This window comes from Bombina bombina, chromosome 4 (genome assembly GCF_027579735.1).
Source record: "Bombina bombina isolate aBomBom1 chromosome 4, aBomBom1.pri, whole genome shotgun sequence".
Classification (NCBI taxonomy): domain Eukaryota; kingdom Metazoa; phylum Chordata; class Amphibia; order Anura; family Bombinatoridae; genus Bombina; species Bombina bombina.
In genome coordinates, this window is record NC_069502.1 from 109,251,496 (window position 1) to 109,277,359 (window position 25,864).

General features: G+C 42.2%; 1 protein-coding gene across 4 annotated transcripts in view; it reads left to right on the forward strand.

The window, feature by feature from the left end:
* MMUT (methylmalonyl-CoA mutase) overlaps nucleotides 1-24,869 on the forward strand; it is a 212,893-nt gene extending 188,024 nt beyond the window's left edge. For all 4 annotated transcript variants that reach the window (XM_053709592.1, XM_053709593.1, XM_053709591.1 and 1 more), the window contains one exon: nucleotides 24,512-24,869. In XM_053709592.1, coding sequence (XP_053565567.1) covers nucleotides 24,512-24,640 — 129 coding nt within the window. In that variant the 3' untranslated portion in view covers nucleotides 24,641-24,869. The remainder of the gene's footprint in view (nucleotides 1-24,511) is intronic.
* Nucleotides 24,870-25,864: the final 995 nt, after the last annotated feature.

Genomic DNA, 25,864 nt, shown 5'->3' on the forward strand with positions numbered 1-25,864 from the left:
AAAAGGCATATAAAGGAGTTATAGGTAGCATTTAAAAAGCCCAACCAAGTATGCGTATCAGGTTTATAATATGAGAAACTCATCTGCCACCAGCATAGAGGAGGTTAAATAGCTTTCTACAGGATATTACAATCATGCTACAGTACAGGATTAGCTGCAGGCAATACCACAATGCTACACCTTAGGTGTTTTCAACAGAAGAGGTAAAGCTTATAGGTGCAGGCTTTAGGGTTGGTTAAAGTATAAAGGCTATTTCCCAAAGCTCCAGTAACTGACTTCATTATCAAAACAAGTAGACATCATGCTGCCCCGGCCGCTGGCAACACACGTCCGTTCATAATGCTAAGCTAGAGCTCTAGGAATAATAGAAGGGCTTGAAGGTTGTCCTATACCCAGAATATAAGCAATAAAACGACTGTAGGAGCTTGTTACTGTGGACATTAAAAGAGTTGGGCTATATACAAGGTGTGAGCATGTCCCCGTGGGATATTATAAAACAATAAGAAAGAGGCAGATACATGGTTATTCAGCATAAACTAAACTGATATCGGAGCACTCTAACAAGGTAGGGAATAAGTAAGAGTCAAAAACAAACAAATACTCAAACTGCTTAAGAGTCCCATGAAGTGCGTTCCGTATCTACCCTACTCCAGCAGGTGACATAGGCAAATAGTTCCCCAGAGTGGGCAATACGATGCTTGTCTACCATTTGAATTGCAAAAGTTCCCTGGGTAGAGATAATCTTGAAGGCAAGATCGTTCGTATCCATGCCTCTCTTTGATCTTGGAGGTAGTGTGCAATTGGGGATCCTTTGGATGTATTTATTTCTCCAACATTGGTGTGTCCGGTCCACGGCGTCATCCTTACTTGTGGGAATATCTCTTCCCCAACAGGAAATGGCAAAGAGTCCCAGCAAAGCTGGCCATATAGTCCCTCCTAGGCTCCGCCCACCCCAGTCATTCTCTTTGCCGTTGCACAGGCAACATCTCCACGGAGATGGTTAAGAGTTTTTTGGTGTTTAAATGTAGTTTTTATTCTTCTATCAAGTGTTTGTTATTTTAAAATAGTGCTGGTATGTACTATTTACTCTGAAACAGAAAAGGATGAAGATTTCTGTTTGTGAGAGGAAGATGATTTTAGCAGACAGTAACTAAAATCGATTGCTGTTTCCACATAGGACTGTTGAGATGAAGTAACTTCAGTTGGGGGAAACAGTTAGCAGACTTTTCTGCTTAAGGTATGACTAGCCATATTTCTAACAAGACCATGTAATGCTGGAAGGCTGTCATTTCCCCTCATGGGGACCGGTAAGCCATTTTCTTAGTCAAACAAACAGAATAAAGGGCTTAATATGGGCTAAAAAACTGGTAGACATTTTTATGGGCTAAATCGATTGCTTTATTTGGGCATTTTATTCATATTTATGCTGACAATTAGCATTTATAAACTTGGGGAACGTTTATTAAACGGCAGGCACTATGTTAGACACCTTTTCCAGTCAGGGGGCCTTCCTAGTTGTAGACTGAGCCTCATTTTCGCGCCATTACTGCGCAGTTGTTTTTTTGAGAGCAGGGCATGCAGATGCATGTGTGAGGATCTGAAATTTGCTGGAAAAGCTTCTAGAAGGCGTCAATTGGTATCGTATTCCCCTCTGGGCTTGGTTAGGTCTCAGCAAAGGCTATAGCTGGGACTGTATAGGGGTTAAATTTGTAAACGGCTCCGGTTCCGTTATTTTAAGGGTTAAAGCTCTGAAATTTGGTGTGCAATACTCTTAATGCTTTAAGACACTGTGGTGAAATTTTGGTAATTTTTGAACAATTCCTTCATAATTTTTCACATATTCAGTAATAAAGTGTTTTCTGTTTTAAAAAAAAGAGACAGTAACGGTTTTGTTTTAAAACGTTTTTTGTGCTTTGTTGACAAGTTTAAGCCTGTTTAACATGTCTGTGCCTTTGGATAAGCTATGTTCTATATGTATGAAAGCCAATGTGTCTCCCCATTTAAATTTATGTGATAATTGTGCCATATCCTCCAAACAAAGTAAGGACAGTACTGCCACAGATAATGAAATTGCCCAAGATGATTCCTCAGATGAGGGGAGTAAACATGATACTACATCATCTCCTACTGTGTCTACACCAGTTTTGCCCACACAGGAGGCCCCTAGTACATCTAGTGCGCCAATGCTTATTACCATGCAACAATTAACGGCTGTAATGGATAACTCCATAGCAAATATTTTATCCAAAATGCCTACTTATCAGAGAAAGCGCGATTGCTCTGTTTTAAACACTGAAGAGCAGGAGGGCGCTGATGATAATTGTTCTGTCATACCCTCACACCAATCTGAAGGGGCCATGAGGGAGGTTTTGTCAGATGGGGAAATTTCAGATTCAGGAAAAAATTTTCAACAAGCTGAACCTGATGTTGTGACATTTAAATTTAAATTAGAACATCTCCACGCACTGCTTAAGGAGGTGTTCTCTACTCTGGATGATTGTGACAACTTGGTCATTCCAGAGAAATTATGCAAGATGGACAAGTTCCTAGAGGTTCCGGTGCACCCCGACGCTTTTCCTATACCCAAGCGGGTGGCGGACATAGTCAATAAGGAGTGGGAAAAGCCCGGCATACCTTTTGTTCCCCCCCCTATATTTAAGAAATTATTTCCTATGGTCGACCCCAGAAAGGACTTATGGCAGACAGTCCCTAAGGTCGAGGGGGCAGTTTCTACTCTAAACAAACGCACTACTATTCCTATCGAAGATAGTTGTGCTTTCAAAGATCCTATGGATAAAAAATTGGAGGGTTTGCTTAAAAAGATTTTTGTACAGCAAGGTTACATTCTACAACCCATTTCGTGCATTGTTCCTGTCACTACAGCAGCGTGGTTCTGGTTCGAGGAACTAGAAAACTCGCTTAGTAGAGAGACTCCATATGAGGAGGTTATGGACAGAGTTCACGCACTTAAGTTGGCTAACTCTTTTATTTTAGATGCCGCTTTGCAATTAGCTAGATTAGCGGCGAAAAATTCAGGGTTTGCTATCGTGGCGCGCAGAGCGCTTTGGCTAAAGTCTTGGTCAGCGGATGTGTCATCCAAGACAAAATTGCTTAACATCCCTTTCAAAGGTAAAACTCTATTTGGACCAGAATTGAAAGAGATTATTTCAGACATCACTGGGGGAAAGGGCCACGCCCTTCCACAAGATAGGCCTTTCAAGGCCAAAAATAAGTCTAATTTTCGTTCCTTTCGCAATCTAATTCTGCATCCTCTAAGCAAGAGGGTAATGCCTCACAACCCAAACCAGCCTGGAAACCGATGCAAGGCTGGAACAAGGGTAAGCCGGCCAAGAAGCCTGCCGCTGCTAACAAAACAGCATGAAGGAGTAGCCCCCGATCCGGGACCGGATCTAGTGGGGGGCAGACTCTCTCTCTTTGCTCAGGATTGGGCAAGAGATGTTCAGGATCCCTGGGCGCTAGAAATAGTTTCTCAGGGTTATCTCCTGGAATTCAGGGAACTACCCCCAAGGGGAAGGTTCCACATGTCTCACTTATCCTCAAACCAAATAAAGAGACAGGCGTTCTTACATTGTGTAGAAGACCTGTTAAAGATGGGAGTGATACACCCAGTTCCAATAAAGGAACAAGGAATGGGATTTTATTCCAATCTGTTCGTAGTTCCCAAAAAAGAGGGAACTTTCAGACCAATTTTGGATTTGAAGATCCTAAACAAATTTCTCAGGGTACCATCGTTCAAGATGGAAACCATTCGAACGATTCTACCCACTATCCAGGAAAGTCAATTTATGACTACCGTGGATCTAAAGGATGCGTACCTACATATTCCTATCCACAAAGAACATCATCAGTTCCTAAGGTTCGCTTTTCTGGACAAGCATTACCAGTTTGTGGCCCTCCCATTCGGGTTAGCCACTGCTCCAAGGATTTTCACAAAGGTACTAGGGTCCCTTCTAGCGGTTCTAAGACCGAGGGGCATTGCAGTAGTACCTTACTTGGACGACATTCTAAAGCGTCGTCCCTGTCAAAAGCAAAGGCTCATACAGACATCGTTCTGGCCTTTCTCAGATCACACGGATGGAAGGTGAACATAGAAAAAAGTTCTCTGTCTCCGTCGACAAGAGTTCCCTTCTTGGGAACAATAATAGATTCCTTAGAAATGAGGATTTTTCTGACAGAGGTCAAAAAGTCAAAACTTCTAAGCACTTGTCAAGTTCTTCATTCTGTTCCTCATCCTCCCATAGCGCAGTGCATGGAAGTAGTAGGGTTGATGGTTGCAGCAATGGACATAGTTCCTTTTGCACGAATTCATCTAAGACCATTACAACTGTGCATGCTCAAACAGTGGAATGGGGACTATACAGACTTGTCTCCAATGATTCAAGTAGATCAGAAGACCAGAGATTCACTCCGTTGGTGGCTGACCCTGGACCATCTGTCCCAGGGAATGAGCTTCCGCAGACCAGAGTGGGTCATTGTCACGACCGACGCCAGTCTAGTGGGCTGGGGCGCGGTCTGGGAATCCCTGAAAGCTCAGGGTCTATGGTCTCGGGAAGAGTCTCTTCTCCCGATAAACATTCTGGAACTGAGAGCGATATTCAATGCTCTCAGGGCTTGGCCTCAACTAGCAAAGGCCAGATTCATAAGGTTCCAATCAGACAACATGACGACTGTTGCGTATATCAATCATCAGGGGGGAACAAGGAGTTCCCTGGCGATGAAAGAAGTGACCAAAATAATTCAATGGGCGGAGGATCACTCCTGCCACCTGTCTGCGATCCACATCCCAGGTGTGGAAAACTGGGAGGCGGATTTTCTGAGTCGTCAGACATTCCATCTGGGGGAGTGGGAACTCCATCCGGAGATCTTTGCCCAAATAACTCAATTATGGGGCATTCCAGACATGGATCTAATGGCGTCTCGTCAGAACTTCAAGGTTCCTTGCTACGGGTCCAGATCCAGGGATCCCAAGGCGACTCTAGTAGATGCACTAGTAGCACCTTGGACCTTCAACCTAGCTTATGTATTTCCACCGTTTCCTCTCATTCCCAGGCTGGTAGCCAGGATCAATCAGGAGAGGGCCTCGGTGATCTTGATAGCTCCTGCGTGGCCACGCAGGACTTGGTATGCAGACCTGGTGAATATGTCATCGGTTCCACCATGGAAGCTACCTTTGAGACAGGACCTTCTTGTTCAGGGTCCATTCGAACATCCAAATCTGGTCTCCCTCCAGCTGACGGCTTGGAGATTGAACGCTTGATCTTATCGAAGCGTGGGTTTTTCAGATTCTGTGATAGATACTCTGGTTCAGGCCAGAAAACCGGTAACTAGAAAGATTTACCATAAAATATGGAAAAGATATATCTGTTGGTGTGAATCCAAAGGATTCCCATGGAATAAGATAAAAATTCCTAAGATTCTCTCCTTTCTACAAGAAGGTTTGGAGAAAGGATTATCTGCAAGTTCTCTAAAGGGACAGATCTCTGCTTTATCTGTCTTACTACACAAAAGACTGGCAGCTGTTCCAGATGTTCAAGCATTTGTTCAGGCTCTGGTTAGGATCAAGCCTGTTTACAGACCTTTGACTCCTCCATGGAGTCTAAATCTAGTTCTTTCAGTTCTTCAAGGGGTTCCATTTGAACCTTTACATTCCATAGATATTAAGTTACTATCTTGGAAAGTTTTTGTTTTTGGTTGCAATTTCTTCTGCAAGAAGAGTTTCAGAGTTATCTGCTCTGCAGTGTTCTCCGCCCTATCTGGTGTTCCATGCAGATAAGGTGGTTTTGCGTACTAAGCCTGGTTTTCTTCCTAAGGTTGTTTCTAACAAAAATATTAACCAGGAGATAGTTGTACCTTCTTTATGTCCGAATCCAGTTTCAAAGAAGGAACGTTTGCTACACAATTTGGCCGTAGTCCGTGCTCTAAAATTCTATTTAGAGGCTACAAAAGATTTCAGACAAACATCTTCCTTGTTTGTTGTTTATTCTGGTAAAAGGAGAGGTCAAAAAGCGACTTCTACCTCTCTTTCCTTTTGGCTTAAAAGCATCATCCGATTGACTTATGAGACTGCCGGACGGCAGCCTCCTGAAAGAATCACAGCTCACTCCACTAGGGCTGTGGCTTCCACATGGGCCTTCAAGAACGAGGCTTCTGTTGACCAGATATGTAAGGCAGCGACTTGGTCTTCACTGCACACTTTTGCCAAATTTTACAAATTTGATACTTTTGCTTCTTCGGAGGCTATTTTTGGGAGAAAGGTTTTGCAAGCTGTGGTGCCTTCCGTTTAGGTAACCTGATTTGCTCCCTCCCTTCATCCGTGTCCTAAAGCTTTGGTATTGGTTCCCACAAGTAAGGATGACGCCGTGGACCGGACACACCAATGTTGGAGAAAACAGAATTTATGCTTACCTGATAAATTACTTTCTCCAACGGTGTGTCCGGTCCACGGCCCGCCCTGGTTTTTTAATCGGGTCTGATGAATTATTTTCTCTAACTACAGTCACCACGGTACCATATGGTTTCTCCTATATATATTTCCTCCTGTCCGTCGGTCGAATGACTGGGGTGGGCGGAGCCTAGGAGGGACTATATGGCCAGCTTTGCTGGGACTCTTTGCCATTTCCTGTTGGGGAAGAGATATTCCCACAAGTAAGGATGACGCCGTGGACCGGACACACCGTTGGAGAAAGTAATTTATCAGGTAAGCATAAATTCTGTTTTCAGCTGGTTGGCTCGATGAAAGGGTTTGTTGGCTGACAGCTACATCACTGTGAATAATCTGTGATACGGCAGCAGTACACACAGAAGCACTGATATATCCGTCAGCTGTTTTCCCATATTTCATTACGGGCAAAGTGGTGCTGGGTTCTGTTGATCTCTCGCTGTTGTTCTGTGTGCAGGTGAAGCGCTGAGGTCCCAGAATGTTATCGCTCCGTCATTCCATTAGTACAGGCTCAATTTGGGTGACTGCATGTGGCAAATGAATGTCCTTGGGCTTGAATGCTGTATACAAAATATTCTCAAAGCCAACGTGGTGTTTTGTTAGTAAATGATTCAGCTCCCTTAAAATATCGTTGTCTTCTACATAGATCTGTAGTCAGCCAGATTAGATGAAATGTATTTTCAATGAAGCACACTTAGTACATCTTAACGACAGGGCCGAGGGCGTCCCGCTGGGGGTATAGTAAAAGGCCGAGATCTTATAACGGCTCCAGGCTCTGATGCCAGCAGCGATTCCAACAACGGTAGGTATAAAAAGTTGTGGCTTCCAAAATATAAAACAATGCTTGTAGATAGTTACATGGATTGATCTGCAGAAAGGTAGATTTTTAAGATTATCAAAGAAAAGCAGCACACAGCTATGCGACTGAACATGGCCGCTGCCCGGAATTTCCCCGTGTATTAGTTTTTGATTGGCTAAGCAAGGGTTCTTTTGTTCTGGGGGACAGGGAAATCCGTGAACAGAAAAAAACCCAAAGAATATACTCCTTCGACAAAATAAAGCAGCAGTTTTTATTAAAAGTGTTTAATGTTCCTTTAATTAAAAAGGAGTTGGCTAGGCTCATTGCAATCATTCACTCAATCAGAGCATGGAGAGGGCTGAGGTTTCACATTGTTATACCCTTGTAACTCTTATTACTCAATTACTTAACCATTTGTCATCAATATCTGTTTATGGGGTAAAAGTTTTCATATGAGCTTTGATGGTGTAGTTTGGTAGCCCAATTTTTAAATATCAGAATATTTAAAGGATCATAAAACCCAAAATTGTTTCTTTCATGATTCAGATAGAGCATACAATTTAAAAAAAAAAACTTTCCAATTTGCTTCTATTAGCACATTTTCTTTGTTTCTTGTTATCCTTTGTTGAACAGCATTAAGGTAAGTTTAGGAGTGTGCATGTGTCTGCAGTACTAAATGGCAGCAGTTTTGCCACAGTGTTATACATTAGCAAGAGCGCTAAGTGGCAGCACTATTTCCTGTCATGTAGTGCTCCAGACATGTGCATGCTACCTTTCTAGATATCTCGTCAACAAAGAAAATCAAGAGAACAAAGCAAATTTGATAATAGAACTATATTGGAAATGTTTTTAAAATTGTATTCTCTATCTGAATCATGTAAGAAAAAATTTGGGTTTCATGTCCCTTTAACTTGGTTTAAAGCCACCCTTAATGAGCTTAAAATGGTGAACAACATAATGATTGTTGTAGCTTGAGATTGTAATGAGATGAGATGGTTGGGCCATGTTGACCCATCTCATAAGTCAACTGAACATTAATATATAACCCTCAGCCAGAAACGTTTGAATAAGGGCAGTGTTCTATCCTGACCTTGCTCTCAGAACATTTATGACTGTGTGACTTTCTTGCAGGAAGCTACTTCTTACTGATCACTCCCATTACATTACCTTGCAGATTGAGCTGTAGGTAAATGCGGAATAGGTTCTGGTGACTGGAACTGCTAAAGAAATAGACTAGTTTTTGTGGGTACAGTGCAACTATGGACAGAAGAAGACACTTCAGGTTCAGACTGGTAGTATGTTCTTACTTCAGCTACTGTCTATAAGAAAAGACCGGTATCTGCAGAACACAATCAAGAAGATGTTGTAAGGATATAAGGTCCTCTGTGTATTGCAGCAGAGATGGATACCTTTGGCTAACAGTTGATTGGCCTATCAGATAGAGGTTAGCAATCTAGGAATTTCTGGTTAGATCAGCAAACCAGAGCTGTTTCTGGTCAACATTAGGCAATGAAGCAAATCCATGGGGAAAAGCTGAGAGTGGGACTAGCAAACTGCAGACCACCAGAGATAGTAGGTAGAGCAGAAGGCTGTGACCACTAGAAAAAAAAAGTAGAGTATCTGAGTAGAAGACTCAAGTGATATGTACAAGCAACATGTGAGGAAGGAGCATCATAAGACAGGTAAGATATCAGGACTCAACCAAATGGATTGGGCACCACAGTATCAGTACATTTTTTACAATGTGACAAGGTCTCAATATCCGCATGAAAAACCACAACAAACAGCAGAGATTTCCCAGTGAGAATTTGTATTACACTTGTGCCCCCCATCTCAGCTACAGCATGCTTCCAACTATAAGGGTCCTGCCACCACACTGAACTGAAAAACTATTTTCCTTCTTAATATGAGGAGAGTCCACGGCTTCATTCATTACTTGTGGGAATACAGAACCTGGCCACCAGGAGGAGGCAAAGAAACCCCAGCCAAAGGCTTAAATACCTCCCCCACTTCCCTCATATCCCAGTCATTCTTTGCCATTCGTCACAGGAGGTTGGCAGAGAAGTGTCAGAAGATACAGAGTAGTTCCTTATGGAGGGTAGTATCCTTCGGAAGGGGACTTGAGTTTTAAGTAGTCTTGTCAGCCTCTCAGTGAGAGCATTGACGAATGTTAGAGTCTGGAGATGCAGGGAGAGTCTTTCTGCAAACCCAATTAAGACTCATATTAACCGCTCCTAAGCAATCAGTGTTGAGTGATAGAAGCAGGCAGTGAAACTCGTCAAGTCCATGTCAGGTGCGATGCTACAAGACTGTCAAACTTGAGAGTCTGTAAGCCTGTTCCACGGCAGAGATTCCGGTAAGATCGTTTCATCTTTATACACATATGATAACGCAAGAAGATGGAATCAAGGGTTAATATCTCCGGAAGGGGATTATTGAACAGAGGGGATTTATTGCATAATTTTCTTATGTTTTATGCTGCGACATGTGTAAAATGAGGCTCAGGCAGTTGTTGGAACGTACAGGTTTTTACTTTCATTTTGGTTAGCTGCGCAACCTGTTAGGTTTAGCGTGCTTTTTCCTGTAGCAGGGGGCGGTCCTTCCTGACAGTGCGGTTTACCGGAGACAAAGCTGTTTCTCTGTGGGGCCTGGGTCATAGGAGGTGGTGAGTGCCCCAGCCATTAGGGGTATAAAGGTGCCATTTATCTTTTTCTATAAAGCAAGCTATGGAGGACTCTGATACGTTGGAGGGTACTCACTCTTTACCTAAATCTAATACCTGTTTATATTGTGAGGAGGCTACGGTGTATCCGTCTGCCCAATTATGTTCCACATGCCTTGATAAAGTAATTTTATCTAAGAAAACAAATATGTTTAGTACCACTGAGCCGTCTACCTCGGAGGAGTCTCCGTCCCGTGAGGTGCGTTCCCTGTTGTCATCTCCTATTGCACATGCAGCTTCCCATTGCACTGCTAATCCTCCGTCTGGAGGGGCCCTCTTACCGCCAGACTTTACTGAACAGCTACAAACGGCAGTGTCTGCGGCCTTCAGTGCTTTACCTCGCCCAGCTAAGCGCAAGCGAAAGGTCAAATATTTTTTATCCTTCCCAGTGGTCATATACTAACTTATTGGATTTATCTGATAGATTATCCGATGATGAGGACGCCTCTGATTCTTCAGAGGATGCTCTTTCTGGGTCGGAATCTGCTGCCTCTAAGCTTCCAACTGTGGAGGAACCAGTCTTTAGATTTAGAATTGAACATTTACGCTTTCTGTTAACGGAAGTTTTGGATACTTTAGAGGTTCCAGAACCAAAATTACCTGAGGAACCTTGTATTCCTAAACTAGATAAGGTCTACGAGGACAGGGTTGTACCACAGATTTTCCCTGTTCCCGTAAAGATGGCAAATATTAAGAATGAATGGAAAAGCCTAGGTTCTTCTTTTTCCCATTCTTCTTTCTTTAAGAAATTGTTCCCGGTTCCGGACTCTCAATTGGAGTTGTGGGGTTCCGTCCCTAAGGTGGATGGCGCTATCTCCACACTTGCTAAACGCAGTACTATCTTGCTTGAGGATAGTTTCTAGTTTTAAGAGCCCATGGATAAGAAGCTAAAAACTCTGTTGAGAAAGATGTTTCAGCACACGGGATATTTATTTCATCCGGCAGCGGTGGTCGCTATGTTGGCTGGAGCCTCTACCTATTGGTGCAACTCTTTATCTGAGTTGATCGAGGTCGAAGGTCCCCTTGACATGTTTCAAGAAAGAATTAAGGCCTTGAGGGTGGCTAATTCTTTTATTTGTAATGCTAACATGCAGATTATTCACCTGAATGCCAAGGCATCAGGTTTTTCAGTTCTAGTACGTAGGGCACTCTGGCTGAAGTATTGGTCTGCGGACATGACTTCAAAATCTAGACTTCTTTCCCTGCCATTTAAGGGGAAGATTCTTTTTGGTCCAGGCCTGGACTCAATCATATCCACGGTCACTGGAGGCAAGGGTGCCTTTTTACCGCAGGATAAGAAGAACAAACTAATTTTTGTCCCTTTCGTTCGGATAAATCCCAATGGCAACAGCCCTCCGCAAAGCCTGATCAGCCCAAGGGAACTTGGAGACCGTCTCAGTCTTGGAATAAATCCAAGTAGAACAAGAAGCCCGCCAAGTCAAAGTCGGCATGATGAGGCGGCCCCCGATCAGTCTCTGAATTGTGTGGGGGCAGACTATCTCTCTTTTTGGAGGCTTGGGTGGGGGACGTGCAGGACCCTTGGGTCCTGTAGGTCATCGCTCAGGAGTACAGGATAGGTTTCAGATTTCATCCACCCAGAGGCAGATTCCTCTTGTCAAACTGTCTTCAAGGCCTGAAAAACGAGAGACCTTTCTAGGATGCGTGAGGGATCTCTCCTCCCTGGGAGTAATTGTATCGGTACCTCTAGCAGAAAAAAGGTCTGGGATATTACTCAAACCTTTTTGTGGTCCCAAAGAAGGAGGGAACTTCTTCTGGACCTAAAGTGCTTAAACAAGTTCCTGTCGGTCCCATCGTTCAAGATAGACGATAAGGTCCATTCTGCCCTTAGCTAAGGAAGGACAGTTCATGACTAGGATACTTGAAGGATGCTTACCTTCACATTCCAATACACAGGGAACACTTCAGGTTCCTGAGATTCGCGTTCATGGACCAGCACTTCCAGTTTGTTGCACTTCCATTTGGTCTAGCTACTGCCCCAAGAGTCTTTACAAAGGTTCTGGGGGCTCTGCTCGCAGTGGCGAGAACCAGAGGGATAGCAGTGGCACCATACTTAGACAACATCCTGGTTCAGGCTCAATCCTGTCGGCTGGCAGAGGGCCATTCAAAAGCTCTTCTATTTCTTCTTTGATTTCATTGATGGAAGATAAACTTAGAAAAGAGTTTTCTTGTTCCCAGTACTAGGGTGGAATTCCTGGGTACGATAATAGACTCCATATCCATGAGGATATCTCTTACAGACCAGAGACGTTACAAGCTAACTTCCAATTGTCTTGCCCTACAGACCTCCTTAAGGCCATCTGTGGCCCTGGGGATGGAGATAACTGGTCTCATGGTGTCCAGCATAGACATAATTCAATTCGCCAGATTCCATCACAACAAATTTCTCTGGACAACCGGTCGAGAGAATCGCTCTCTTGGTGGCTCTGTCCAGATCACATGTCCCAAGGGACATTCTTCTTCAGACCATCCTGGGAGATTGTGACTACAGACGCAAGTCTATCAGGATGGGAAGCTGTTTTGAGTGCCAGGAAGGCAAAGGGCCTGTGGTCTCGAGAAGAATCTCTTCTCCTGATCAACATTTTGGAACTTCTTCAATGCTCTGAAGGCTTGGCCCCTCCTGGGTTTGTCCCAGTTTATCGGATTTCAATCGGACAACATAACCCCTGTGGCTTAGATCAACCATCAGGGGGTAACGAGGAGCTCCCTAGCAATGAGGGAAGTATCTTGGATTCTGGAATGGACGGAGGCCCACAACTGCTCGCTGTCAGAGATCCACATTCCGGGTGTGGACAACTGGGAAGCGGATTTTCTCAGCAGACAATCCTTTCATCCGGGGGAATGGTCTCTCCATCCCGAGGTGTTTGTGGAGATTTGCAACATACAGGGGACGCCGGAGATAGATCTTATGGCGTCCCGACTCAATACCAAGCTACCCAGATACGGGTCGCGAGCCAGGGATCCTCAGGCAGAGCTGATAGATGCATTAGCAGTGCCTTGGCTGTTCAGTCTAGTTTACATTTTTCCGCTGTTACCACTTCTCCCTCGTGTAGTTGCCCGCATCAAACAGGAGCAAGCTTTGGCAATTCTAATTGCTCCATCGTGGCTGCGAAGGATGTAGTTTGCAGACCTGGTGGGGATGTCTTCATCTCCTCCATGGAGGTTACCTTGTTGCAGGGATCTGCTGGAGCTGAGCTTCCTTATGTGCAATCTTTTGTTCAGGCTCTGTCTACAATCTCAGGCCCTTGTTTAGACCTTCCGCTCCTCCTTGGAGTTTAAATCTAGTTCTTAAAGTTTTGCAGAGGGCTCCGTTTGAGCCTATGCATTGGGTTGACATTAAATTACTGTCTTGAAAGGGTTCTTTTTCTACTGGCTATTTTTTGGCACGCAGATTCTCTGAGATGGCGGCCTTGCAATGTGAGCCTCCTTACCTAGTTCTTCATGCTGATAAGGCTGTTCTTCTTACTGTGTTGGGTTTTCTTCCTAAGGTCGTTTCTGATCGTAACATCAATCAGGAGATTGTGGTTCCTTCCTTGTGTCCTAGTAAAGGTTACTTCATAATTTGGATGTGGTTCAGGCTTTGAAATTCTATCTTCAAGCTATGAAGGATTTTAGACAGACTTCTTCCTCGTTTGTTGTCTATTCTTTGATGCGTAGAGGGCAGAAGGCCTCTTCTATTTCCTTATCTTTTTGGTTGAGGAGTATTATTCGCTTAGCATATGAGACAGCGGGACATAAGCCTCCTTATGGCTCATTCAGCTAGTGCTGTGGCTTCATCTTGGGCCTTCAAGAATGAGGCCTCTATAGAGCAGATTTGTAGGGCGGCTACCTGGTCCTTTTATTACAAATTTGACGTTTTTGCTTCGGCTGAAGCAGCTTTTGGGAGAAAGGTTTTGCAGGCTGTGGTGCCCTCAGAATAAGAGTCCGGCTCTCTTTTACCCTCCCATTTTCATTCAGTGTCCTCTAGAGCTTGGGTATACGTTTCCCACAAGTAATGAATGAATCCGTGGATTCTCCTCATATTAAGAAGAAAAACATAAATTATGCTTACCAGATCATTTCCTTTCCTTCTGTATGAGGAGAGTCCACAGCCCCCGCCCGTTTTTCTCCGATTGGGCGGACCTAAATTTTGTTTATTCTTCTGGCACCCTTTATACCCTGATATTTCTCCTGCCGTTCCTTGTTCCCTTGGCAGAATGACTGGGATATGAGGGAAGTGGGGGAGGTATTTAAACCTTTGGCTGGGGTGTCTTTGCCTCCTCCTGCTGGCCAGGTTCTGTATTCCCACAAGTAATGAATGAAGCTGTAGACTCTCCTTATACAGAAGGAAAGGAAATTATCTGGTAAGCGTAATTTATGGGTTTTTTTTCGAAAATGGCATCCATACGGGTTTGTCAACACAGGTTGCCACACTTCAGTGAAAGATTGCTCTTCACACTCCTGTTCTGTCATTTTTCCAAGCTCTGGAAACAATATGTCCTGTTTTTCAAGCATCTTATTTCTCTATTGCTCACCTTTAATATAAGGAATCTTATGCTTTAAATACGCTCTTACTACATGTAGTGATTCTTACGCAGATAATTTGGAAGACCATTAAATGACACTCTTCCAAGAGAGAGAGGTTTAAGTGATGGGTGTTACTTTTTCAGTTCTTGCCCTTTCTTTGTTTTTCAGCAATGTATAAAAACTGGGAAGAATTTCTAAGGCACCTTTTAAGCAGGAAATTATTCTTGCTTTATTTGTTTCATAAGGTGGTCAGAGTACACAAGCCATAACTATTGGAATTATCCTGGTACCTGTATCAGAAAGAGGTCTGGGGTTCTATTCAAACCTCTTTGTGGTTCCCAAAGAAGAGGGTACTTTTCGTCTTATTCTGGACTTGAAGTGCATGTCTAAGTGTCCCCTCCTTCATGATGGAGACATTAAGATTGATCCTTCCCCTGGTTCAGGAAGGACAATTTATGACTACCATCAATCTGAAGGATGCATACCTGCACGTTCCGATCCACAAGGATCATTTCTAGTTCCTGAGGTTTGCCTTTCTGGATCAACACTTCCAGTTCAGAGCACTTCCGTTTGGCTTAGTTACTGCCCCCAGGATATTTACAAAAGTTCTGAGTACTCTACTAGCTGTGGCCAGAACCCAAGGTATTGCAGTAGCACCTTACCTGGACGATATCTTGGTACAGGTGTCATATTTTCGTCTGGCAAGGGATCACTTGGAATGTCTTCTGAGTCTTTGGTCAAATGGATGGAAGATAAACTTGGAAAAGAGTTCGCTTATGCCAAATACCAGGGTGAATTTCCTGGGTACAGTTACAGACTCGGTATCCATGAAGATCTTTCTAACATATTAGAGACGTTGCGAACGGATTGCAGCATGTCTTGCCCTCCAGACCTCCTTAAGACCTTCGGTGGCCCAGTCTATGGAGGTAATTGGACTCATGGTGTCTTGTATGGACATTATTCCTTTTTCCAGATTCCATCTCAGACCTTTACAACTATGCATGCTGAGACAATGGAAAGGCCACCATTCAGACCTGTCCCAACAGATCATATTGGACAGCCTGTCGAGGGACTCGCTCTCTTGGTGGCTCTGTCAGGATCACCTGTTTCGAGGCACGTGCTTCTTGAGACTGTCCTGGGAGATTGTTACTACGGACACAAGTCTATCTGGCTGGGGAGCGGTTTTGGGTTCCAGGAAGGCACAAGGGTTGTGGACTCAGGAGGAGTCCACCCTTCCCTATCGATATCTTGGAACTCCGGGCAATCTTTAATGCACTGAAGGTTTGGCCCCTAATGAGTTCGTCCCAGTTTATCAGATTCCAATCAGACAATATAAATACGATCACCTACATCATCCATCAAGGAGGAACAAGAAGTTCCTTAGCGATGAGGGAGGTGTCTCAAAACTTAGAATGGGCAGAAGCCCACAACTGTATGCTGTTGGCGATCCACATTCTGGGTGTGGACAACTGGGAAGCAGACTTCCTCAGCAGACAATCCTTTCAACCGGAGGTATGGTCTCTCCACCCCGAGGTGTTTGCAGAGATTTGCAGCAGATGGGGGATGCCAGAGATAGATCTCATGACCTCTCATCTCAATCCCAAGCTATCCAGGTACGGGTCGAGATTGAGGGATCCTCAAGTAGAGTTAATAGCCACTCTAGCGGTTCCATGGAGGTTCAGACTCCTATATATATTTACTCTATTTCCTCTTCTCCCTCATGTTATGGCCCTCATCAAGCAGTATCAAGCATTGTTGATTCTAATTGCTCCATCCTGGCCGCGAAGGACCTGGTTTACGGATCTGGTGAGTATGTCCTCTTCTCCTCCGTGGAGGTTACCTTGTCGCAGGGACCTGCTGATACAGGGTCCCTTCCTACATCAAAATCTTAGATTCTCTGAGGCTGACTGCGTGGAGATTTAACGCTTTGTCTTAGCCAAGAAAGGTTTCTCTGATAATGTCATAGAAACTTTGATTCAAGCTCATAAGCCGGTTACTAGGCACATCTACCATAAGGTGTGGCGGACTTACCTGCACTGGTGTGAGGAACGTGTTTTTTTTTTGGCATAAGGTTAAGGTTGCCAGAATTTTATCTTTTCTCCAAGATGGATTGAAGAAGGGTCTATCTTCCATCTCTCTGAAGGAAAAGATATTGTCCCTGACGGTGTTGTCATCCGCTTGGCTTATGAGAAAGCAGAACAACAGCCTCCTGAGAGGATTACGGCTCATTTCACTAGAGCAGTTGCTTCTTCCTGGGCTTTTAAGAATGAAGCCTCTATGGATCAGATTTGTAAGGTGGCTACCTGATTCCTCCTTACATACTTTTTCTAAATTTTACAAATTTTATGTGTTTGCTTCGGCCGAAGCAGCTTTTGGGAGAAAGGTTTTGCTGGCTGTGGTGCCCTTTAGGTCCGCCTCTTTTGTTGTTCCCTCCCGTTATTCCTTCAGTGTCCTCTGGAGCTTGGGTATTGTTTCCGAACAGTAAGGAATGAAGTTGTGGACTCTCCCTGCCTTTGGAAAGAAAACAAAATTTATGCTTACCAGATATATTCCTTTATTTTCTGGCAGGGAGAGTCCACGTCCCCGGCTATAAAAAAAAAAATTGTGTGACTCTCTTTTTTGTTTTTCTTCTGGCACCTTTATACCCGGAGATTTCTCTTTTCCTCATTCCCTCGGCCGAATGACTGGGGGGATGGGGGAAGTGGGAGGGATATTTAAGCCTTTGGCTGGGGTGTCTTTGCCTACTCCTGGTGGCCAGGTTTTGTATTTTCCAACAGTAAGGAATAAAGTCGTGGACTCTCCCTGCCAGGAAAGAAAGAAATGTATCTGATAAGCATACATTTTGTTTTTTCACTGTATTTTAAGACATACCTTCATTTTCAAATTAAAGAGGTGTTGGGGTGATGCCACCTCCGGGTTAGCACAACCGTTTTTGAACAGCCTGCGGGCCCTTCAAATAAAACAAGAATGCTGCAACTAGCCAAAGAGTCAGAGTTGGCAGATTCAGACTCATTGTCTGATGGTTAACTTTTATTAGAAGATCAGGAATCTGCTTCTGAAAAGGAAGCGGATACTTCCCAATTTTGGTTCAGGCTGGAACTTTTGCAGTTTCTTCTGCATGAGGTGTTAGTGACCTTGGGGTACAAGAATCAGTCTCATCAGAGACCCAGATGGTGAAATAGCTTGATCTTTTGTTTGAACCTATTACTAAGCCTGCTGAGGTTTTTCCAGTTCCTGAAGCTATTTCTCAGGTTATTTCTAAGGAGTGGGAAACACTGGGGATTCCATTTGTTCCATCACCACAATGTAAAACCATGTTTCCTGTTCCTGCTACACATTCTGAGGTCTTGGAATCTATTGCTAAGGTAGATGGCACAAAATCCACTCTAGAAAAGAGAATAACCATTCCTTTAGAGGACAGTACCTCTTTCAAGGATCCCATGGATAGGAAGCTGGAAACTTACCTTAGGAAAGCATTTTTACAAGCAGGTTTTGTCTTCAAACCATCTGTTAGCATTGCCTGCGTGGCAGGTGTGGTCACCTTGGGATGTGATTAGCTTTCAAAGTTGGTCACTGAAGAAAATTCTCTAGAAGAGGTACACGATCAAAGTAGCAAATTCTTTTATTTGCGAGGCAACTATGGATATTGTCCGTCTGAATTAAAAAAAACATGGGCTTAGCTGTACTAGCCTGAAGAGTGTTGTGGTTAAAGTCTTGGTCTGTTGATACAGTTTCAAAGAGTAGACTTCTACATCTTGCCTTCAAAGGAAAAATTTTATTTGGTCAGGGCCTGGACTTCATTATAGCCACGGTGACAGGGATAAGGGAGCATTCTTACCTCAGGATAAGCACGCAAAGAACAAGGCAAGGCCAGGCCAGGCCATTTTTTAGTCCTTTTGGCAATCCAGAAATTCAGAGGACTACAGACAGACCTCTGCTTCCTTTGAGAGGTCAGACTCCTCTAAGCCATCCTGGAAATAAAGAGGTTCTTGAAATAAACAGAAGCCTTCCAAGAAGCCTTTATCATCACCCTCCAAGTCAGTATTAAGGTGTGGCCCCATATCAGAGTCATCTCTGGTTTGGGGCAGATTGAGTCTGTTTCCGCGGGCCTGGTTCAAGTCTATTCCGGGCCCTTGGGTATTAAAGTTAATATTGGAGGGTTACAGAATGGGATTTCAATTCTGTCCTTCTTGAGGAGTCATTCTATCACATGTTTCCAAAAATCCAGTGAAAGCTTCAATGTGTTTGCAATCTGGAACACATGGGGGTAATTGTGCCTGTTCCAAGGGAAGAACATCGCCTAGGGTACTACTCAAAACCTTTCATAGTACCAAATACTTTCAGACAAATTCTGGACTAAACGTCTCTGAACAAATTACTGAGAGTCCCTGCCTTTAAAATAAAGAGAATTTGTACAATTCTGCCACTGGTTCAGAATGGTCAGTATATGACCACAATAGATCTGAAGGAAGCTTATCTGCATATTCCCATTTACAAAGAACATCACAAATGTATCAGATTCGCATTTGGAGGGAAATCTCTTCAGTTAATTTCTCCTCCCTTTGGTCTCCAAGGATTTTCAGCAAAGTTTTGGGAGCTCTTTTATCAACGATAAGAATGAAAGGGATCTCAGTCGCTCCTTACTTGGACGACATCCTAATTCAAGCTCCTTTTCTTCTGGCCTCTTGGCATATGGAGACAGTGATTGCGTGATTTCAATGATGGGATTGGGTCAGGGGGGAGTGTTTATGGCAGCTAGGCATGTCCACCAGCCCACAATCCCATTTACCAAGCTGCTATGGTTTCATGACATCCAAACGGCTAGGATGCTCTATACAGTCCTAACGACGCTAAAGCTCAGTTTGTTTAAGTCTGTGTATATGTACAAAGCACACACACAGACAACTATACTAAATGTACATGACAATGTTAAGTGTAATAATAAGAGCTGTGTTTGGTTGATAAATATCGTTTTTCAACTCTTTGTATTATTAGCTACCTGCATATCTACCAATTGTATACAGTTTACCTAACTGAACATGGGTATTAATTTCTACATAGATTTAATATAGATTTATATGCGGGCTCTAATTTATATATGTATAGTCAATTTCATTTTATTTTTTGTGGTTGTAACCCTATGGATGTGTTGCTTTACATTTAGGGGTATTAACTATGATTTTAACGTATGTACCTTTCTATTAGAAACAGTCTTGGCAAAGGTCCCTGTGAGGACCGAAACGCTGACTGAACCTTTGTTGATGAATCACTAATAAAATGAATGTTCATTAAGCCCTGTGAGTGCCTCTTCTTCCGTTGAAGTATATATATATATATATCTATCTCATGTTTTGGAAGGGGTTCTGTTCAAATGAGGGGGTCCCTGCCACAGAGTTTGCCCTGCAGATCAGTGAGTTCTAGTTATGCTACTGGTGTTTGCAAAATAATTATTTTATATCAGCTGATGCTGACAGTTAAATTTAACACTTGTACTTTGTCCAAGCCTGTTGGCTTTGTTTCATGGTATGATATGGTGAATAGATATTGTGATAATGAATAGTGTTATAAAACTGTGATTTGTACTGATTATATAAGCTCCATCAGCATATTTATTTATTTATTTATTTATTTATTTATAAAATACATTGAGATTTCTCTCGTTTTCAAGTATGTCCTGGGATCACAAAAAATTGCAATTGATACAATAGGGTACAATAAAATTCAAAAACAATAATAATACTCAATATATGCAAAGATTTAACATAGAACAGGTAGGAAATATATAATCAACCATGACAGGTGCATTCTGTTTTGAGATATGTAGAGAGGGATCTCTTAAAGGATATTAGGCTTGGGGAAGGTTTGAAAGTGTGCAGGAGGTCATTCCATAACTGTGGTGCTCTGTAGGAAAAGTAGGATCGAGCTGCTTTCTTTTTGCATTGAGGCAAGCTAAATAATGTGCTGGTACAGGATCGGAGGTTATAGGAGGTGGGAATAGCCGGGGAGAGCATTCTGCTCAGGTAGGGTGGGAGCTTCCCAGAAAGGCTCTTAAACACAAGGCAGGAAAGATGGAGGGTGCATCTGGATTCCAGCGTCAGCCAGTTTAGTTCTTTTAGCATGTCACAATGGTGGGTCCTGTAGTTACATTGTAGCACAAAGCGGCAGAACAAGTTATACAATGTATTAAGTTTATTAAGATGAGTTTGAGGTGCAGGTGCGTATACTACGTCCCCATAATCCATGATAGGCATCAGCATTTGCTGTACAATCTTTTCTTTTACTGTAGGGCTGAGGCAAGATTTGTTTCTGTACAGGGCACCTAGTATTGGATAAAGTTTAGATGCAATTTTTTCTTTGTGGAGGCCAAAAGATAGATTAGGGTCTAACAACATACCCAAGTATTTGAAAGAGTGGACTGCGATCAGCGTGCAATTGGATTTTGTTTTGATGCGTAAATGGGAATTTTGTAATTTGTGTAATTTAGGTCTTGTTCCAAAGATCATTGTGACTGTTTTGTCAGTGTTTAGGAAGAGTTTGTTTTTTTGAGATCCACTTTTCTACCTCTGTGAACTGGTCTTGGAGCACTGCTTCAAGCTGCGGCAGATCAGATTTGTTTGCATAGATTACTGTGTCGTCTGCATACATATGTACAGTTGAGGATTTGCAGACATTAGGCAGATCATTTATAAATAATGTGATCATTTATAAATAATGTGAATAGTAGGGGGCCGAGAATGGAACCTTGGGGAACACCACACGTGACTGGGAGAGGGAGGGAGTCACTGTTAGCAATGGAGACATATTGTGATCGATCCGATACATATAATCGAAACCAGGTTAACGGACGATCAGCAATACCAGAGTTTTTTAGTTTGAGCAGTAGTATGTCATGGTCTACTGTTTCAAAGGCAAAATCAAGGAAAATAGCTCCAGTTAGTTCTCCTTGTTCCATGCCAGTTTGGATGTTGTTGCAAACTTTTAGGAGGGCAGTTGTAGTGGAGTGATTCAGGCGAAAACCTGATTGATCAGGGGACAGATAGTTAGAAAGTTGGTAATACTCGCATAATTGCGTATGGGTGCATTTTTCTAAAATTTTTGACAATACTGGGAGCAATGATATAGGGTGATAGTTAGAAACCAAGGTTAACTCCCCACTTTTATGAATAGGCACTACTCTTGCAGTTTTCCAGAGTTTGGGTATGTATCCAGACATCAAGGATTCATTAATTAGGGTTGTGACAGGCTTAGCAATTGCCGGTGCACTGAGCTTCAACAGCATTGCTGGGATTTGATCAGGTCCAGACTGGTTTTTCATTTTTAGATTTTTAAGTTGTTTCTTAAAGACATTGATGGGTACAGGTCTAAAATTGAACTTCTCTATATTGGGACTTTGCTGTTTTAGTGGGGCCTGATCCACCTTTCTAGTTTCAAGATGCGTGCCATTTATTAGTTTGTCAACCAGGGTGGTGGAGCATCTGACAAAATAATTGTTAAAGGCATTTGCTACTTCTAAGGTGAGTTGCAGGGTTTGGTTATCCACATTGACAGTGGAGGGTTGGAAGTGGATTGGTGGATTTTGTAAGTTATTTATGAGTTTCCAAAACTTTCTAGGGTCAGATATGTTATTGTTTAGATTTTCACAGAAATATTGGGCCTTCATTTTGTTTGTTTAGTGCATATATTTCGCCATTGTCTATATACACAGTGATCGTTCATAGAGCCAGTATGTTTGAACTTTGACCACAATGAATCCCGAAACTGGTACATTTGAATGAGGTCAGCTGTGATCCAATTTAAGTGTGCTCCTTTTACTCTCACCTTACGCAGCGGGGCATGTAAATTCCAAACTTGTAGGAGTTCAGACTGAAAGAATTCAACTGCAGAGTTTAGATCTGGGATTAGGTTTAATCTGTGCCAGGGGAGGTTCTTGATGTCATTTAGAAATGATTGAATATTAAAATTTTTGAAGGACCTGGTGATTTTAACCTTGGGAGAGGATTTAGTTGCCTTTATTTTGCGCACGCAGTACACTATGCAGTGGTCACTGAAATTGTTAGGGTGAACACCTGCCTCCTGGATTCGGTTGGGAGAAGTAGAGAAAATCCAGTCGAGCAGGGTATGATTATGGCTTTTGATGTTTATGCAAGTTGGGGAGGAGATTAATTGCGTTAGCTGCAAAGATTTAAATAGCGTGCAACAACTGTTATTTTTTGGATTCAGCCAATCAATATTAAAATCTCCAAAAACCAGAATTTCACTTTTCGGGTTTTGAGCTATGGTTTCACTAAGGAGATGGGCTATGCCAGAAATGGAATGCACAGGGGAGCTAGGTGGTCGGTAGATTCCTGCAACAATGATTGATTTACTGCACGGTATCTCAATTGTGCCAAAAAGGAAATCAAAGGTGGCAGGAGAGCTAGATTTTTGTAAGGGGGTGAACTTTGTGGAATTGTCAACATAAATTACAATACCGCCTCCTCTCTTTGCTCTGTCAATTCTATGGCATGAATACCCATGTATTGCAATTGCAGTCAGGTATTTTTGCAGTTAGCCACGATTCAGAGATAACAACGATTTTGGGATTGTATTGTAAACACCAAACTTGCAGTGCATCGATTTTTGGTAGTAAGCTGCGGATATTACAGTGCACAAAGGAGAGGCCTTTTTTAGCTGGAAGGCTAGGAATGGAATTTTCTGGGGGACCAGGGTTAGACTCTACATCATTTGCAAGGGCAAGTAACATAAGGAATAGAAATTTGGACATAGTTATTGTTTGGCTATAGTGAATGGGATACTTTATAATTTTGTGAGGTGGGGGTAGGAGGGCTATTTTTTATAACTCTCCACCAGCACTCAGCAGATAAGTTATAGCAACAGAGCAGGCCATGGTGTATGAAAATTTGTTTTCCAGTTTGAGGTGTGTGCTTATGGCGGTAATGATAGGAACAAAATTGGAGTGAGAAAAGGGCTGTCATGAATATCAGTATGGTATATTTGGATTCATGTTAGTGCTATGAGGTGTGTAGATAAATATAAAACAAAAATAGTACTATATATATATATATATATATATATATATATATATATATATATATCGATGTGGGATATATAGCTATTTGTAGGGAGAGAGGGTAGAGGGTATGTGATCTAGATCCCCGATCCATTTTTTAGGTAAAAGAGGGGTATTCTGTACCATTATTGGTTAGTAATATGTTATAATTTTTTGATATGTCATGTCTAGGTTGGGTTTGTTGTATTCATAAGGTTTCAAATCTAATCAAAGAGCGACCAAAGTCGTCTCTTCTCTTGTGTGTTTGTATAAAATGTGCCAATTGTGTGTAGACAAACCACGGGAGAAGAGACTCCCCATCATCCCCAGCGAGGCCCTCCCTTTGTGCTATTCTGCTCCCTTCCATTATGTTTTTCAGAATTAATTCTTGAATATGTGGAAAAGGGAAGTTTGAAGAGGGGTAACCCACAGTAATTGTAAATATGTTTTAATAAATTAAATCTCCTCTTTCCTTTAAAGGGACATGAAACCCAAAAATTTTATTTCATGATTCAGATACAGCACACAATTTTAAACAACTTTCTAATTTACTTCTATTATCTCATTTTCTTTGTTCTTTTTGTATTCTTTGTTGAAAAACATACCTAGGTAGGCTCAAGAGCTGTTTGCTGGCTACTGATTGGTAGCGGCACATATATGCCACTTTTCATTGGCTTACTGATGTGTCCACCTGGCTCCCAGTAATGCATTACTGCTTCTTCAATAAAATATACCAAGAGAATGAAGCAAAATTGATAATAGAAGTAAATTAGAGAGTTGTTTACAAATACATGCTGTATCTGAATCATAAACTAAAACAAATTGGGTTTCATCTGCCTTTAAGTCTGAACTTTTGCTCCCTACTTTTGCAGAAGAAATTCTTTAATTGACACCACATAATAGTATTTTACATGAGATCCATTTTTAATTGTGCGCTGCTTTACCTCTTTCCAACAGGATTATGAATTTTTGTTTAATGCCGGTGTATCCAGTGTTTTTGGACCTGGAACTCGAATTCCTAAAGCTGCAGTTCAAGTGGTTGATGACATTGAGAGGAGCCTCGACAAAAGACAGCAGGCGCTATAAAGTCACACCATAAAAATATCGCCAGTGATCAGATCAGTCTGCATCGCCACTCAAATGGAAAATACTCACGTATTCAGAACAACCCACAGACTTATTGAACGAGAACTTTATCAGAATGTTTTATATTGCCCTGTGTTAAATTTAAGCTGTGATTGGACGCAAATCTACATTGAATAAATATTAAGTTAAACTATAATTTTAAGAATTAAATACAGTTTTCTTAATGAAACATATCATGGCAAACTTTTTACTATTTTTGTATGTTCGAAAACAAAATTCAATACAAACGTAAATATGCAATGAAAGAAAGGAAATAGGTAGATTTCTTTCATTTTATTAATTTAAAGGAATAGAAAGGTAAAAAAATGAAATGTGCGTAGGTGCACTTCAACTTGAAATATAGGTTTTGTTGCAATATACTCCCAGAAGCATACGTACATATGAGGGCAAGTGCATCAGTATTCAAACACACTTCAGAGAGGTGGCTGTAGTGTGTAGTGCTTCTGAAGACGTAATTTGTGTCATACAAGCTACTGCTGACCCTCTTAGAAGGTGTGGTGTTTTAATACTGGTGCACGAGCCTTCACAGGATATGTGCGTATGCCACAGAAAAAACAGTAACTTTTATTAGAAGCATTTTTACTAATGGAAGTATATTACAAAAATGTTTACATTTCTGGTGGAAATGCACATTTAGTGTTTGACCTTTCTATCCCTTTAACTAAGGGTCCAGTTCTCAAAAACTAACCAGCAAGACAAGATCTGACATTAGGAATGCAGCTACTTTATAGTGATGTATTTGTATTCCATATGTTCTTACATCCAATCTAAATTACATGTGTTGCAGAACAAAGAAGAACATAACAACATACTTATTCTAACAGCAACTATACAATACATGAGCTTGCTATGGCTGGTGCAGAAGCCCAAAGTTCCATTTGACATATACTGGGCATATACTTTCATTATTGAATTTGCCCCCTTTTCCTGTAATTTAGCTCTGAAAATTGTTGGTTTTCTGAGTTCCACTGAGGACACTTAGGGGAAAATTTATCGTACTGCATTTGCACCCTCCTAGATTTTGCAGTGCAGGCTGTTATGAATGAGTCGGCAACCACAAATGTATGAAGTATTTCCTGCTTCTTATCCTCTTTGCTACATCAGAAGTGGCAGCGATAAATCATCCAGATCGAACGAACAATCTTGCTTAATTGATTGGGCAAG